The sequence below is a fragment of the Schistocerca americana genome, chromosome 5 (assembly GCF_021461395.2).
Source record: "Schistocerca americana isolate TAMUIC-IGC-003095 chromosome 5, iqSchAmer2.1, whole genome shotgun sequence".
Classification (NCBI taxonomy): Eukaryota; Metazoa; Arthropoda; class Insecta; order Orthoptera; family Acrididae; genus Schistocerca; species Schistocerca americana.
In genome coordinates this window covers 159,303,927-159,321,757 of record NC_060123.1, presented here as the reverse complement: position 1 = coordinate 159,321,757, position 17,831 = coordinate 159,303,927, and the positions used below count along the sequence as shown (strand labels likewise).

Below are 17,831 nucleotides of genomic sequence, written 5' to 3'. Positions count from 1 at the left end.
CGTCATCGTGACAAACTTCCCAAACAAAACAGCTATTCATGGCCGGGTAATCAAATGTCGCGGGCGCAGGAACCAGCCAATAAGTATGTGATATGAATTCACCCAATGAGTTTCACTACTGAGATTTACAGATTTTTCAGAGAAATTAGACACACATCCTAGAATCGATATTAATTATTTTTTAAAAAGATATTGGGCCGCAATTTGCAGCACAATGGAAAATCATTACAAGTAAGAATCACATAATTATACTGAGCAGCGTACTTTCTGTATAGAATTTTCTTCGTTATGGAGGTTATACGCAAAGTTGCGAATCAAAGATGAAGCATGACAGGGAACTGAAGCCATCGACCAACACAGTTTACGCTTTACTGTAAGTGTACAGTGTCAGAAATACAGATGGATATGGACTTCAACGTGAAGAAATTAGTTCGGGACGCAGGAACAGCAATCAGTCGTGTAGTGCAGGTCAGTTGGAGGCCCATATTAGAAACAGTTTTAGAATCGGAATTGTACTGTTGATTTTGTACTGCATTGCTGTCTTATTTTTGAAGTGTCAGTTTTCGTGATTATGTTCTTACGTTTTTCTAGTTAACAGAAGAAAAATTAGGGACGTCTGAAAAGACAGAATTAGATGCCCATTTTGAAAATTTAGCCGAGCGGTCAGATACAACAAAATTATGGACAGAAAAGATACTGAGAGACACGGAAGCCGTACTTACACCAAACCCAGGTGAGTGAAAAATGATTCATAATGTTAGCCTCGCAGTCGCATTAACACAGCAGTTCTGACTTCCCTCCCTTCACGAATGTCATTTTCTTAATAGGCAGTGGAGTGCCAAAGACAGAGTATTAACATTATTTAACATGTCTGCTGTCAATAGGCGCAGTAATGCCAATACGGAATCCTCGCTTATGTGTATTAGGTGGGGAAATGTGCGCTTTCAGTGGAAACATATTAAATGTGGCAGTGAGATCTTAACGTCTTATAAACTGTCAGTACTTGAAGTTGACAAACGGTCGAACTAATTCTGAATGTTCAATAGAACCAAGATGTGCTATTGGGAGACAGTAGTCATTAAATGGTAATGTTCTGGTGGGATGAATAGTATATTCTTGGTGTTTTCAAACAAAGTGCAGATGGGTATGTCATATTGTTGTCAGTTATGAACTTATCCTCCTGTAAAAAGATCTTGCCAAATAAATACTGGTGTAACAATTAGAAACCTTGGAATAATTAGCACTGCAGTCAGTTGTGAAGTTTTAGCATGAGTCCAGGCATAGTGGTAGGGAAAATTGTCATACTGCTCCAACCTAATCAATTTCAGATTAATCATTTGGTGCAGTGTATTAATGTAGGGACTGAAAAATTACTCAGCTATTTTTACACCTAATTCCCAGAAGCTCACGGGCTATTTTCATGGTAAATGATTGTGACACACATGACAGAAATGAGAGAGTGTGATTTTATCTATTTGCTAGACCTCATGCTGTGCTACAGATCACTCTCACCACAACAAAGTTTTCTGGGGGAAGGGTGTCCACTACCACATTGAGAGTCCATCCTGTGAAAGCCTAGTCATCTTTGCAAACTGTTGTAACCCACAACCATTTGAAAGCAAATTGACTGTCTCAGGATGTGTTCTAGCAACAGATTTCTTCTTTTAGTCAAGTTGTCCCATAAATTTCTCTCCTCATTTTTAATTGATTACCTTTTCATTAGTAATCTTTCTATCTAGTCCCTTAGGTTTCTTCTGTATAACCACATTTAAAAACTTTGTATTTTAATGTCTGTATTGTTGGCGATTTATGTTTGACCTCCATGTAACGCTACACTCCCAACAGTGCTTTTTAGAAAGGATGCCTTAACATTAAAATTTATATTAGACGTTTATTTTTTTTTTTTTTTTCTTTCTCAGAAAAGCTTTCCATGCTGTTACCAGTCCGCATTCTATATTCTCTTCTGTCTTTTGCCTGTGCCAATTATTTTGATGGATAAATAGCAAAATTTGTCTAATAGTTCTAGGGTCTTAATATCCTAAGTGAATTTCTTTGGTATCACCTGATTTAATTTGACTGCACTCCATTATCGTCGTTCTGTTTGTATGGATATTCATTTTATAAACTTTTCCAAGACACGACCCAGTTTGTTCAACTGCTCCTCGGTGTCCATTTCTATTTACTTATTTATTTAGTTGATCATTGGCCATGTAGTACAGTAGTATCGAACATGTCAAACAGTCTGATAGAATTACAATGTAATCGCCAAAGGTCAAAGTTTTTATTTCTTCTCTCCATACTAACTTCCTTTTCCAGATTTCTTGTTTGTTTCTTCCATATCTTGCTGTATGTACACACTGAACAACCTAGAGGATATGTTAAAACACTGTCTCACTCTCTTCTTAACTACTGCTGTCTTTTCATATTCAGCTACCATAACTGCAGTTTGGCTTTTGTATTAGTTGTAGCTCACTTTTTGTTCTTTTAATTTTGTTCTTGCTACCTTCAGAATTTCACACAGTATTTGTCAACATTGTCAAAGGCTTTCTTTAAATCAACAAATGAAATAATTGTAGATTTCTTCAGGCTATATTCTAAGGTCAGTGTATGATGAGTATTGCCTCAAGTGTTAATTGTCACTATTGTGCAAACATGACTTACTTAACTGATGGTCTGGTAATATTCACAACTCTCGGTAACTGCCCTCTTAGGAATTGGAATTTTTACATCCTTCTTGAAGCATGAGGGTGCTCTATCTGCTGTATCTCTTGCATACCAGTTTGAATTCTTTTGTTGTGGCTGGCTCTCTCTAATGGATCTCAGTGATTCTGAGGAATGTAGTTTCCTTCCAGGTGCCTGTTACACATTAGACCTTTCAGTGCTTTGTCAAATTCACACACTATTTTAATTTTTTCCATGTTCCTGTATTATACTTCACGATTACACGGAAACATTCGATGGAAACATTCCACTATCTTAGCTCCCCAATCAGTGCCATGTTTGCTTGTAGTGTCAATCCATACAAAGTGGTCCAGCACTCAGAAAAATTTGAAGTTTGCTGGGTAAATTCCCTAATGTTTAGTGGACTCAATGATACTGTTAAAAAAAATTGTTAATTGTTGAGAAATGGTCATTTTTGTGTCAGGTCAGAAGTGCATAATTATTTTTATTTATGTATTTATTTATTTATTTTTTTCACCCAGGCATCTGGCATTTGTATAATTATTCAGTAATTGGTTGCCGTAGGACTTTCAGATAATAAACTTTTAGTTGAGCAGTCTCTAGCCTACAGATTAACATATGGCCTAGCAGAATGTATTCCTTAATATATTTTTAATAGCTCAGTTATAGGTAGCATATTAAAAATTCAATTTTTGAACATAGCAGGAGTAACTTCTCAGCCTTAATATTTTTTGTTTTGTTTCAATTTATAGTACAGCTACTTTCTACAGAGTATCAATGGGACGAAGCTTATGGGTCGTTCCATGTCAAGTGGCCTAAATTTAGACAATCTCCCCACTCTACCGTCTCCAATATTGATGAAATTTTTACAGGATGTACATATAGACCTTACGTGAAGCACTGCCAAATTACAGCTTCATAAGTAGTATGTTGGAGCCACTAGCCACCTTTTCATAAAGGCTCATTTTTGACATTGCAATTGAAATGAATAAACGATCAACTTTGTTTTACCATTTTTCAGGATCTGAGAGACCTGTGATGCTGAAACTTTATGATCCTGTTCAACTGTGGTAAATTCATCATAGTGTGCTATCAAAGTGGCTCATACATCTTGTCGTACCAAATTTTGGCTATAATTTATTGCCTTGTACCTGGTGGAAGAGTAACTTTCTGAAGCTAATACTTTAGTTATCTGCAGCCTGCCAGCATGTCATAAAGCTCTGCAAGTGGCACCCAGATTGCTCAAATAACAACTGAGTTATCGAAGTTCAAAGTGTGCTAAAAATTTTAATCAGTCAATTTTGGCTCACTTTCAAAAGGTCATATCTCAAAATGGATCGCTCAAATTTGATTTTTCCCGGCACCATTGAAAAGAGCTCACTTTGTTTGGTCAGAAAAAGTTGTTTTTATTTTGGAGACTTTGCATTTAAGAAGAAATAAACTTATATTTTCATTACATTACATTTCTTGACATTGCAACTTAAATGAATAAATGATCAACTTTGATTTACCATTACTCAGGATCTAAGAGACCTGTCATGCTGAAACTTTGTGATCCTGTTCAACTTTTTGGGTACAATATCTTAGCTGTAAAGCAAATCGTCAAACTATGGTAAATTCATCATAGTGTGCTATCAAAGTGGCCCATAAATCTTGTCATACAAAATAAACTTACATTTATATTACATTAAAAAATACATGTACCAGTCGTACTCTTTATGGTTCCCAAGACAAATATTCCAGTTCTTATTAGCTAATTCATTTGCTGAAATTTGTTACTAATAGCAATTACTGTTGATTCTAACAATCTATGTCAGCCCATTCTTGTTGCTGATGGAGCTGGAATGACAAAGAATTCGTTGGTTTGGAATCCAACAAGCATCATGCCTAGCCAGGCAATAGAATGAATGTGCAGGTCCATTGGGGTGCATGAAACTGACTAAAACATCATTTTCTTCTTCTGAAACTTCATACACATTACCAATCCACCATTTTCCATCATATATACAGGCAGTGTATTGGCCTGGTTGTAAGGCTGTAATATTTCTGAATGAAACTGTTGCTTGACTTTGGTCAACATTTGCCACAAAATAATTTGTATCATTGGATACTCTTCTAATACAAACTTGCTTTTCATTTAATGGCACAAAATGGTGATTCTCTCTTGTTCCTGATACTGTGCAGCCATTTTTAACCTTGCTTCCTGTTCAGTTTTTAATGTTTCAATTTCTTCTTTTGAAATAAAATTGAACTTGATTCCTCTGATACTCTTTGTACAGTATTTAAGCAAATCAGCTGGTGTCAGACTCTGGTCCTCAGTTGGTATTTGAAGGCTTGCTCTTGCTGCCAGGTGCTTCACAGTTCCTCCAATTCCATCACATGGAGATTTTCCATGGCTTGTTGCAAAATACTTCCATTCAGGTGATATTCCAAAGTCATTTTTATGGTGGCAGAGATTCTGAAAATTTTTGAAGTTTTTGTACTGCGCTGCTGACACGTCACTGAAGTATTAAATGTGTGCGATTTTTCCAAGGAGACACTTTAGATCTTCTATTAATTTCACTATAAAGGCATGTACAGCGATTGCATCATGTTTCAGGCTGTCGCCTATTATACAATAGCTGATGCTGCTGAAGTCAAAGTTATTTCTGAAGTACACAACAAATGGGTGTTATTCCACTGAAAACGTTGAGCTGCACCCTGGACTATGAAGGAATAATGTTCAGCAAAGTCCAGTAATATGAACAGTTCAGTTGGCTTACAGCTTTCTTTTATGCATTTTAGGTGCTTGCTCTGGTGCTTTGCAACATAGTGAGGAGTGGAAAGTTTGTCCATTTTTGAAATCAGATCTTCATTAAAATCCTTGGTGGTCATCTGCTTTGTTTCTAATGTATCTCTATCAGTGTGCACTCACTGTTTAAACTCAGTTGTGTCATTTGGATCACTGTCTTCGAAACTACTTTCTTAAAACTGTTCCAGTAGTTCTTTTCTCGGCCAGATGAAGCATGCAGTCTTTGGATTCCAAATCACACACTGTTTTAGCAATCAGACTCTTATAATCTTCTTTAATTGGAGTGCTTGCAAGCATCAGTTTCACATTTTGGTGTATAGTGTAAACACAGACTGAGTGAGTTCCTGCTGCACCCACATTGATGCACCATTTTGGCCTCAATTTGCAAAATTTTGAAAATCCAATTCCAGGCCCATGCTGAAGTCGATATGCAGCAAACATTTCTTTCAAATTATTCAGAAGAAGGTGTTTTTACATCAAAACTTTCTTTTCTTATATTCTAATTATAGTCTTTTTGTGGACAAATTCGGCTAAATTCTTCATTCTGAAAAAAATGTTGCCACTCTTTCTTTTACGGCATCTTGAATCTTCTTGCCACATTTGTTCGTTGGCAAATCTAATAACCATTTTCTGCCTGTAACTTCCTAGCTGCTTTCACCATCCTCTCTGAAACACCAAATTCTTGCATTCTCTCTTTTATAGTCCAGCTTTGTGATACTAATGTCAGTATTTGCAATTTTTAAGGCTGCCTGGACAATTGCAACTTCTCTTTCAATTCTTTAATCAGCTGCTTATAATCTTCACGATCTCGGGACATGTCTTGCTTGTACTAGGTGTTTGATGATCTTTTGGGGAAAGTCCTCCATCAGCAACAATGTTATTCGCAGTTGCCTCTTGAACTTCGCTTATTTTTCGTAACCTTTCACATCTTTTTGATACTCTCTGAAATTTGAGAGGGGAGATCTCAAAAGCAGTTAGGCTTGAATAGATTGATACTTCTGGATATGCTTCATCTTTTGACTGGTTTGAAGTTGACTGATTTTTCTGCATTCTTTGCCAAAAATTGTTTTCTGCAACTTCGACAGATCTTTTGACCAGGTTTCACATTGCTCTGTCACAGCTTGCAATTGTTTCGCTGTTTCCACATTGACAGTCTGTAAACCCTTTTTAATGGCATGGTTCTTTGCACACAAAGGATTACAAGATCTCTGTTGAAAGTAATATTTGTACACAAGTATTGCTTTGTGATGAAAGCATATTTGTGCATTTTCAGTAAGGCATATCTCAGATTGGTTCATTAATTCCTGTTGCTCTACTGAAAATTCTTTGATTGGAGTGAAGCCTTGTTGATGTGTGTGTGTGTGTTTTCAGATGACATACAGAATTATCTGCAAGGCCGATGACACATGGTACTGAAACCTCGTTTATATCCATTACACTAAAATTAAATGTATGCTTCCAATTGCCGTTTGTTTCAATATTAGATAAAGTAGGAGTGGTGTGTATTTCCAACTGAAAAATATTAAACCATCATAGGTAATGGAACTTCCTTGAGAATACAACAGAAAAAAATTAAATAACCTGCTAAACATTTCTAAAGAATCACCCCGTACCTTTAAATAAGTTTCACTTACCGAAAAAATATGTTTATCCAGTAATGACAACACTCTTTACATCATTTAAAAAGGCACACGCAACATCTGAACACTCTTCAGTACACAACAGTGTGCTTCAAACTGATTGTTGAAGCATGTTACCAAAGTACATTGTTGATACTGAACTGGTCTGTCTCCAAAGTACAAACAACTTTTCCTGATCAGACAAGGTGAGCTCAGATAACTCAATTATTATTTGAGCAATCTGGGTGCCACTTGCAGAGCTTTGACATGCTGGCAGGCTGCAGATAACTAAAGTATTAGCTTCAGAAAGTTAATCTTTCAGTAGATACAAGACAATAAAGTATAGCCAAAATTTGGTACGACAAGATTTATGAGCCACTTTGATGGCATACTATGATGATGAATTTACCACAGTTTGACCTTTTGTACTATAACTAAGCTATTGTACCCAAAAAGTTGAACAGGCTCACAAAGTTTGTGCGACAGATCTCTTAGATCCTGAACAATGGTAAAACAAACTTGATCATTTATTCATTTGTCGCAAGTCAAAAAACAAGCCTTTACGAAAAGGTGGCTAAGTGGCCCCACCATACTACTTATGAAGCTGTAATTTGGCAGTGCTTCATGTAAGGCCTATATGTACATCCTGTAAAAATTTCATCAAAATTGTAGATGGTCGAGTGGGGACTCTTAGGCCACTTGACATGGAATGACCCTTACACTTAAAAGATACAATATTTTAAATAATGGATTTCTTAATTTTCTCATTATTTGCCCTGGAATATCTTTGTTAGGTAACCAGGTGAAACTTCACAAATTTCAGTATAGGCTAAATTCCAACATTGAGATTCATTTGGAAGTTGTGAAAAAACACAGTTATGAGTAAAAAATGTACAATTTAAATGTGTGTATGATTAATTATTATTTTTTATTGAAAATGAGCCAACGAATTACATTTCAGTATCTTGTTCTCACCGTATTAGTTTTTACTGTGTTGTTCATTGAACAGCTGAGAAATTTTTATTCAGATTTAGGCATTAGGTTAAAAGTGCAGGGGAGACAGTTTCTTCAGTACATTTTTAACTTGCATCCAACCTTGATCCTTCTCAACTTTTTTTAAATGATTTCTTCAGTACTGGTGGATGGTAAAATGTAACATGCACATCTTGGTTTTGGCAATCAGCATTAACTTTGCAAGCCATGACAAATATATAAGTGTGTGTGTGTGTGTGTGTGTGTGTGTGTGTGTGTGTGTGTGTGTGTGTGTGTGTGTGTGTGGTTTTTTTCTGCCTGCCACCCCCTTCAGTGTTGTTGGGGTGTCTCTTATGACACACGAACTGTGACCCTTTGATTTTTCTTGATTTGTATAATAGAACATAAATGGATGAACTGCAACTGTTTGTTTTTACCCATTAGTGCCATTGTATCTCATCTTGAACAACAAAGGAATAGTTTTCAGAAAAATTGGCAGGAACTAAGCATTCATCAGCTGCAAAAGTTTGCTTTTTATCTTTCCTAAATTTACTTTGAGCTTTGGCTATAAAATGATGCATTTTCAAAGTTAGCTACAAACACTTCAAAAAAATTCTTCTTGTGGTTTTAAAATTGTCACCATTTCCATTTTCTCTCGTCACCTATTGTTTGTGTTGTTCCTTCTAACATGTCAAGTAAAGCTTACTTGCCTATACAATTTTGATAGTTTCCCTTTGTAATACAAATGTCGCTGTCAATATCGCATACCAGAACTTCCAAAACATCTTAAGTCAATTCTAAAATTGGCCCAATCTGTCATCAACTTTACATTCTGGTGATACGAACACAAAATGTGATGGGTTCAACCTTCCAGTTTTAATGTCAGGATTTTCTTTTTTGAATTCAGTGGAATAGTTCATTTGAATTACACAATACAAAGTTGTTTTGTCTCTGAACTTTAGTACTATTTTGTTTCACAGTAAAACAATATTTTTGCCAGGAATCAAATGGCGATTATTGTCATCTTGATAAAACATAATAACCTTTGGGATCATCTTTTCATCAAGCAAATTAGATGCATTTTGCTTTTGTAATAAAAGTAAAAATTTCCTGTTGTTTTACTAAACGCCGTGTTAATTTAACTAAACATTGACACATTAAATTCATCACAAACTTTTACTGGACTCAAAGAATTTGGCAGTAAACTGGTAATAATAATTTAACCTCTTTGTTTGCAATACGGCAGTTAATTTTTAGCTTTTCCATCAAATCGGGATATTCAGTTGGTGAATTTTTAGACCTTTCATCTCATCTAGTACAAATTTGCATTTGAAATGAAACTTTTGATTGTAGTTGCCATTTTGTCAGTTTTTGCATTCGAGGCAGAAGGTCTTTTTTTCTTCATTTGGTTTGCTAATTTTACTAGCAGGCAGTACATCTATGATTTTGCATGTTGAATCTACTTTTTTTATTGTTTGATAGCTCACAAAACTCTTTGTATGAACTTCCACCATCCCCCTCTTTGTTAATTACAAATATCGTAGTGTAATATGTTGAACACAATAGTTTACTTAGTATTATATTTATAAAAGGGCTTTTATTTCTAGAACAGTGATCAAATGTTATTTCTCTCACGTCTTTTATTATTGGTTTCTTATGTGCTTTGAGTCCAAGCAAGGCTGGCCAAAATGGTGATGAATTTTTTAAAATGCTTCATTTCATGCTACTTCAAAGTTGATTTAATATTAGTCGATCTTAACTAAAACAACTATACTTCTCCTTCACTGTAATTTTCAGTTAAAATAATGTCTTTAGGAATCACTCCATATACACTTTTATAAGAAGATATGCTGATAAGAATACCAATTTAACCCTGAGACTCAAGTTTTCAATGGCACACTCCAAAGCTCATAATTAATGGAGTGAGAGTTGGCAGAGGTTGGTGGAAGGAAACACAAAGTGTAAACTTCTCACCATTGATACTCTATAAAATATAAATTACTATGCTATACAGTGTAACACCACAAAAAATTTTAAGGCTGGGAAATCACTCCTTCCTTAGAAAATTAGTCTTCAGAAATTGATTTATTTTAATTTGTGACCAATAGCTTTGTTATTAAAAAATGTTAATTATTTAATTGGATAGATAAAATATCTTCATACCAAGCAGCAGCAGAATACACACATAAGACTGTTGTGATTGGCAAGCTTTCGGAGCCAGTGGCTCTTTCTTCAGGCAAAAGGGTTGAAGGGGAAGGAAGAAGGGTGAAGGAAAAGGACTGGAGAGGTTTAGGAAAAAGGGTAGATTTCGGGAGAGTCACCCAGTATTGTGGGTCAGGGGAGACTTAGCATACAGGATGAGAAGGAAAGACTGACTGTTGAGGATTATATCGGACGATATTTGAAAACCTGAGAGGTTAAAGTTGGATGACGGGGTAATATGCAAGACAGAGATTATTACTAAAACATCGTGCACGAGTTGATAGTGAAAAGCTAAGTGTATTGTATGTAACAGGGGTGGGAGGGGATGATGAGAAATAGATGGGAAAGAAATGAAATAATTAGAATACTAATATAGAGTGAAGAAAAGAGTAATTACAGTGAAGAAAGGCTGAGATGGAAGTAATTAATGTAAATTAAGATTATGTGTATGATGAGAACCAAGGACATGTTGTAGTGATAGTTCCCCACCTGTGAAGTTCTGAGAAACTGGTGTCTGGGAGAAGAATCCACATGGTGCGTTTGGTGAAACAGGTTCCGAGGTCATGAATGTAATGTTGTAGAGCATGCTCTGCAACAGGATATTGCAAGTTGCCAGTATACATCCTTTGCCTATGCCCACTCATCCTAATTGATAATTTGGTGGTAGCCATGCTGATGTAGAAGGCTGAACAGTGTTTACATAATAGTTGATATATGACGTGTCATTTCGCACGTGGTTCTCACTTTGATAGTATACATTTTGCCAGTTACAGGGCTATTATAGGTGGTGGTAGGAGGGTGCATAGGGCAGGTATTGCAGCGGGGATGGTCACAGGGGTAGGAGCTGTAGGGTAGGGAGATGAGTGCAGGAGCAGCATAGGGTCTGGCAAGTATATTGCGGAGATTGGGAGGGCGACGGAAAGCTATTCTAGGTGTGGTGGGCCAAATTTCAGACAGAATGGATCTCATTTCAGGGCATGATTTCCTAAAATCATGGCCCTGTCGTAGTAGCTGATTAACGCATTCCAGACCAGGATAATACTGAGTCACCAATGGTGTGCTCCGAAGTTGTTTTGTGGAGGGATCAGCAGTGCCAGGATTGGAACTGATGGCCCTGGAAATCTGCTTTTTAACTAGGCTGTTGGGGTAATTATGTGCAGTGAAGGCTGAGGTGAGAATGGTGGTGTACTGCTGTAAGCATTCTGCATCTGAACAGATGAGTTTTCCTCAGATTCCAAGGCTGTATGGGAGGGAATGTTTGACATGGAAAGGATGGCAACTGTCAAAATGTAATTACTGTTATTTGTTGGTAGGTTTAATGCGGATGGAAGTGTGTAGCTGGCCTTTGGTGAGGACGAGATCAACATCAAGGAAAGTGACATGGGATTTGGAATAGTACCATTTGAAATTTAATTGGGAGAAGGTAGTCAGAGATTCCAGGAATTTAAACAGGTCAGCCTCACCATAAGTCAATATGGTAAAGGTGTTATCAATGTATCTAAACCAAACTGGGGGTGAAGATTTGTGGATCCTAGGATAACCCCCTCCAAGCGAGCCATGAAAAGGTTGGCATAGAAAGGAGCCATCCTTGTTCCGATGGCTGTACCCCTGACCAGTGTGTATGTCTGCCCCTCAAAGGTGACGTAGTTGTTGGTAAATATAAAGTTTATTAAGGTGAGTAGGAAGGATGTCATAGGTTTGAAATCAGGTGGGTGCTGACTGAGGAAATGTTCAGCAGCAGATGTTGGTATAGAGGGAGGTAGCATCAGTGGTGACAAGCAAGGTGTGTGGTGGGAGTAGGATTTCAGAAGATCTGGAAATTGCTGGTATTTTTGATGTAGTAGGGCAGTCTTTGTACTGTGGGTTGCAGGTGCTGATCAACTAAGGCAGATATACATTCGGTGGGTGCTTTGAAGCCAGCAACTATAGGATTGCCAGGATGATTGGGTTTGTGGATCTTAGAAAGAAGGTAAAAGGTGGAGGTGTGTGGTTTGGGTACAGTGAGAAGTTCTATGGATTGAGGTGCCTGAGGTTTTAAGGAGGGACTGCAGGTCAGTTTCCATCACAGGGATGGTATCTTTATGGCAGGTACTGTATGTAGAGGTGTCACACAGATGGCATAGACCTTCAGTGGCATACTCCTTTCAGTTAAACATTGGTAGATCCTTTGTCTGCTGGCAGGATAATGAAGAAGTCAGTGTATTAAGTAATATGTTCAGCTAGGTGACATTTATTTGTAGGCCAGTGTGTGCTGAACTGTATATTTTTATGTGAAAGGCCTAGGACAACCCATTACTAAATAAATTAAAAAACTGCAGATGCTAGAAACTCAAAGTGCTTGCAACCTGAAACAAAAATTGCTGCCATTTCTAAATGATTAACAATAAAGAAATTTTGTAAAAGTTTTTGAGTCCACTAAACATCATGGAATACACCCAACAGATATCATTATTTTTTTTTTTTTTTTTTTTTTTTTTTTTTTTTTTTTTTTTTTTTTTTTTTTTAGGTGATCAAGCAACCAATTATTGCTTTTCTGGAACTTTTGGTATAGAATGACCCTTGGTGTGACCATCAGCGTACACTTCTTTGTATTCAGTTTTAGTCCATACTCTTCACAAACATCTAGTTGTTTCTGTACTTCTTCCATTTTGTTCCCCCACACCATTTAATTATCGGAAAATAACTTTGCTGTCACCCTCTCTTCCCATGTGTCTTTATAAAATCTGTCATCAGTATAAGAGTGTTTCTCTGCATCAACTATACTGTTCTGTCACCTCTTTCTCTCACACAACTTATGCTTTCCAGGTGCAATTCTTTTATCCACACTAGAACCTGCTTTGCTACCCTTTCCTTCTTAATGCCTACCAGACTCTACTGCTGGATACAGTGTCATAAAAACTAGCCATTCCAATGAAATTGAACCATTCGAAAATAGCTCTAGCATAAATGCTGACAATTTCAAATCGTTGGCTACCAAATTCAGCGATTGCTTCCTCTCAGTGACAACAAGTGTTGCACTCACTAATAAGCAACCAAATACAGGTGATTTGCATTTGGTGGTGCAGACATTGCACTCATCTTCAACAGGTACTAGTTTCAAAAATACAATCTGTAAGGAGATTGCAGAATTCATAATACCACTAAAAATGAGTGCTTATGCTGGCCATGATGTTTTGTGTGTTCAGTATTGAAATGTTGGGCTGACTTTTTAGGATTACCCTTGAGTCACCTTTGTAATATATGACTGGGCTTATTTCCTGACAGAGTAGAATATGCTGTAGTCACACCCTTCTATAAAACTGGTTTTCAGCTAGCTATCTGTAGTTACAGACCTATATCACTATTTGCAATCTTTGCAGAGGTGTTTTACAGAATTTAACTGCCTCTCTATTTTTGTCAGAGAAAGCAATAGGGGGGTTTCACTAGCAAAGTGCAGGTTGACTGAAAGGTTAGATTCCACCTTTTAGGTTTGACCCATGACATCAGAGTGTTGTGTTGGGTAACATCATGGTGGCATGGTGTTTTTGAGTTGAATTGTGTTTGTAGATGACATATTAATAGTATTTGGTGTTGTACTCTTGGAATTTGCTGTTTCTGTTTTGAAATTGTTTGTTAGGTATTTTAGTGATTCATTTGAAGTTGTTAGTTCATTATGTGATATTGTGATTGAAATAATGTGTGAAGGTTCACAACGGAGTTCATTTGATTTTGTTTGTTGATGGTTATGCAGTTGTGTTTGTGTTAGGTATAAGTCATGCCATGTGATTCTTATGGTTGAAAATTTAATGGTGTGTGTTTTAGCAATGGGTATGATGGAGAAGTTTGAGTTGTTCATTGCCGGTTGCAGTGAGGAATAATTTGTTGTGCGCAATAAAATTTTTTCTGCTGTTTGCTGTGGATGAAGAATATGTTTGATCCCATGTTTGTTGTAAGCATTTGAAGTTGGCCAAAGTCCCTACTTCTTGGACCAGGGACCTTTATATGTGGCGTTGTCACTGTGATAACGTGTAAAATCTTCACATAGAGGTACCTGGTTCAAGAATTCTGTGTTGGCCATCAGAGACATTGTTTTGGTTATCCATTTCTATTAACAGTCCTCCATATACACTTCAAGCAAAAAAAGATGCACCACTAAGAAATTATCCACATGGGACAGAAATCAGTGGATGTGATGTACATAGACAGACAGATGGCTGCAATTTCAGAAAAATTGGATGATTTATTAAAGGCAAAGAGCCTCACAAATTGACACAAGTTAGTAATGTGTTGGCCCACCTCCGGTCCTTATCCAAGCAGTTATTCAGCTGGGCACAGATTGATTGTGGTTGGATGTCCTGAGGATACTGTGACATTCTGTCCAGTTGACACATTAGATTATTAAAATCCTGAGCTGGTTGGAGGGTCCTGCCCTTAATGTTCCAAACATTCTCAGTTGGGGAGGGATCCGGTGACTCTGCTGGCCGAGGTAGGATTTGGCAGACATGAAGACAAGCAGTAGAAACTCTCACCATCTGCAGGCGGGCATTATCTTTGCTGAAATATAAGCCAAGAATGGCTTGCCATGAAGGGCAACAAAACGGGACTAGGATATTGTGCTGTAAGGGTGCTGTGGATGACAACCAAAGGGTCGCCCTGGACATTCTCTCATGGTTGTAGGGCCGTATGGCAGATGACAGTGAGCTTGGTACCACACCATTGTCTGTGGCATCTCCATACATGTCTACACTGGTCACCGAACCTCAGTTCGATGTGGGACTTGTCACTGAAGACAATTCTACTTCAGTGAATGAGATTACATGCTGAATGCACCAAACCCCACTGTAAATGGACACAGAGGTTAATGGTAGTCGGCACAAAGGACACTGTGAGCTCAGCCCCCTTTCTGTGAGCTGCTTATTAATGGTCCATGTGCTCATTGAAGCCCCAGTTGCACATTGGTTTAATGATGATGATGAATCCAGGGCTCTGAGTGCCTCATTGAAGATTGCCTGTGCGTGCGCGTGTTTTCTCTTGCCACCGCTTGGCGGGATCCACTTCTGAAAGCACCTCCTTTCTTTGGTAGTGGAATTATTACATCATTTTGAAGTCTACTTCTATTCCCCATGTCAAATTTGTACATCTTGCATGCCAGGTGGGACGGTTTTGTTGTGGGTGTCTCTCCAAAGAAAATCAGTAGTTCAGAGGGAATATTGTCTACTCCAGGAGTCTTATTTCGACTTTGTTCTTTCAATGCCGAGTCAGTCTTCTTGCAGTTACAGATCTTCTATCTCCTCTTTGTCTTCTTGCTCTTCCCATTCTGTCATAACGCCTTTGTCATCTCGCTTGTATAGCCTCTCCATATACTTCCTTCATCTTAGAGCTTTCCCTTCTTTGATTAGTACTGGTTTGCTCTCCAAGCTCTTATTATTCAAACAGCTGTTTTGCTTTCCTTCAAGTGCCTCTTTAATTTGCCATAGTTGGTATCTATCTTTCCCCTAGTTAAACTTACTTCTGTTGTCTTGCACATGTTCTCTAGCCATTCCTGCATAGTTGTTTCGCAGTTTCACTCATTTTGCCTTTTGCCTGCTTTGTTTGCTGCATTTTTATATTTTGTCCTTATTTTAATTAAAGTCAGTATCTCCTATGTTATCAGACTGGTTCTGCTATGGCTTGTCTCTATATGTATGACAGTCTGCTGCCTTCTGTACTTCATCTCTCTCCTTACTCCTGTAATCAGTCAATTGTCGCATAATGCTCCCTGTGAAACTTTAAACAACCTCTCATTCTTTTAACTTGTCCACATCTGATCTCCTTAATTTCCTACCTTTTTGCAATTTCTTTAGTGTTAATCTCCAGTTAATACCTAATAAATTGTGGTCAGATTCCCCATCTGCCACAGGAACTGTCCTAAAATATAAAATTGCTTCCAAAAGCTCTCTCTTCCAATTATATAATCAATCTGAAATCATCCATTTTCTCATGGTCTCTTACAAATCATTCTTAATGAAGTGTTAGCAATGATTAAATTATGCTCTGTGCAAAGTTCTACCAGGTGACTTCCTCTTTCATTCCTTTCCACCAGTCCACATTCACGAACTTCCTCTTCCTACATTTGAATTAGACTCGCTCATCACAATTTAATTTTCCTTCCCCCTTAACTATCTGAATAATTCCTTTTATCTTGTTATACTTTCTTTCAATCTGTTTATCATTGCGGCACTAGTTGTCACATAAACTTGTGATATTGTAGTGGTTGTTGGTTTCCTGTCAATCTTGGTTACAATAATGCATTCAGTGTGATGTACCTAGTAGCTTTATCCATATCCCTATTTTCTTGTTCATTAGTAAACCTACTCCGGCATTACCCCTATTTGATTTTGTATTTATAACCCTATACTTACCTGGCTAGAAGTCCTGTTCCTCCTGCAATCAAACTTCACTAATTCCCATTATATCCAACTTCAACCTATCCATTTCTCTTTTTAAATTTTCTAGTCTGCTTGCCTGATTAATGCATATAACATTCCATGCTCCAGCCCATAGAATGCAAGTTTCATTTCTCCTGAAGATGAAGATGACATCCTCCTGAGTTAGTACGAGCCGGGAGATCAAAATGGGGACTGTTTTACTTCTGGAATGTTTTGTCTGAATGGATGCAATCATTTAGCCACAAAGCACCTTTGGGAAAGGCAACAGATGTAGTTTCCGATGCTTTCAGCCATTTGCAGTATACCATCCAACCAACACCCTGTTGGCTGATGTTACGAGGCCAGGTCTATCAATCAAGACTGCTGCCACTGCCACTACAAAAAAGATGCTGCTTCTCTTCAGGACCCACATGTTTGTGTGTGGTGTCTCCACACACACCCTTGTTTGTGGCTGTACATATGTTCCTGTCAAAAACAGAGCAAGAAACTGACAATCAACACCAATTCAAAAGAAAATTAAAACATACCTCATTAGACATTCTCGCAATTGTTTGGATGTCTGGATTCAGGGAGCTAAATTTCCTGTTAGCTACAGAAGCTGTTTTTGTTATAAAGTTACAAGCAAATAGTATTATACTGTAAAAAGAACTAAATATTTACAGATCCAAGAAAATGTTTTCTTTGAAAAATGCCATTGTAATGTTTAATTATGTAGCTACCAACTTCAGATAAACAGTAAAACTGAGAAGGCAGCAGCTTTTTTATTATTATTATTTTTTAAGTTTGTTTTCATTGTAATTTACTGGATTGCATGAATAGCATTAAGCAATATAGCTACAGATTATTGTTATTGCTGTGTGTAGATTTTCTGTGATATGTGTCTTATATGAACGTGTGCCCTGACTTGTTCCACTGAAGGTTTTCCTCCTCAAAGGATTTTACAGAACATTATGAACGATTGAATGATTGATTGAATGTTAACTAATGCTATTTCAGCCTTTCTTAAAAAAGAAAATTTTTTGGAACACAGGTTGTGATGGCATACTGATCTGCAGTGTAGCTAGAGGCCTAGGTAATTTGAAAGATGACAGTTCGGTTGAGAGTTGGTGAAGAGGTTTCAAACGTGTCAGGTAATGTAAATAAATGTCAGTGTCCATA

The 17,831-nt window shown here is 37.3% G+C and overlaps 1 protein-coding gene across 3 annotated transcripts in view; it reads left to right on the top strand.

The window, feature by feature from the left end:
* The first annotated feature begins 310 nt into the window (after positions 1-310).
* The window catches only part of LOC124615602 (endophilin-B1), a 226,219-nt gene continuing 208,698 nt past the window's right edge, over positions 311-17,831 (top strand). For all 3 annotated transcript variants that reach the window (XM_047143594.1, XM_047143593.1, XM_047143595.1), the window contains exons 1-2: positions 311-468; positions 592-733. In XM_047143594.1, the coding sequence (XP_046999550.1) occupies positions 400-468; positions 592-733 (211 nt within the window). In that variant the 5' untranslated portion in view covers positions 311-399. The remainder of the gene's footprint in view (positions 469-591; positions 734-17,831) is intronic.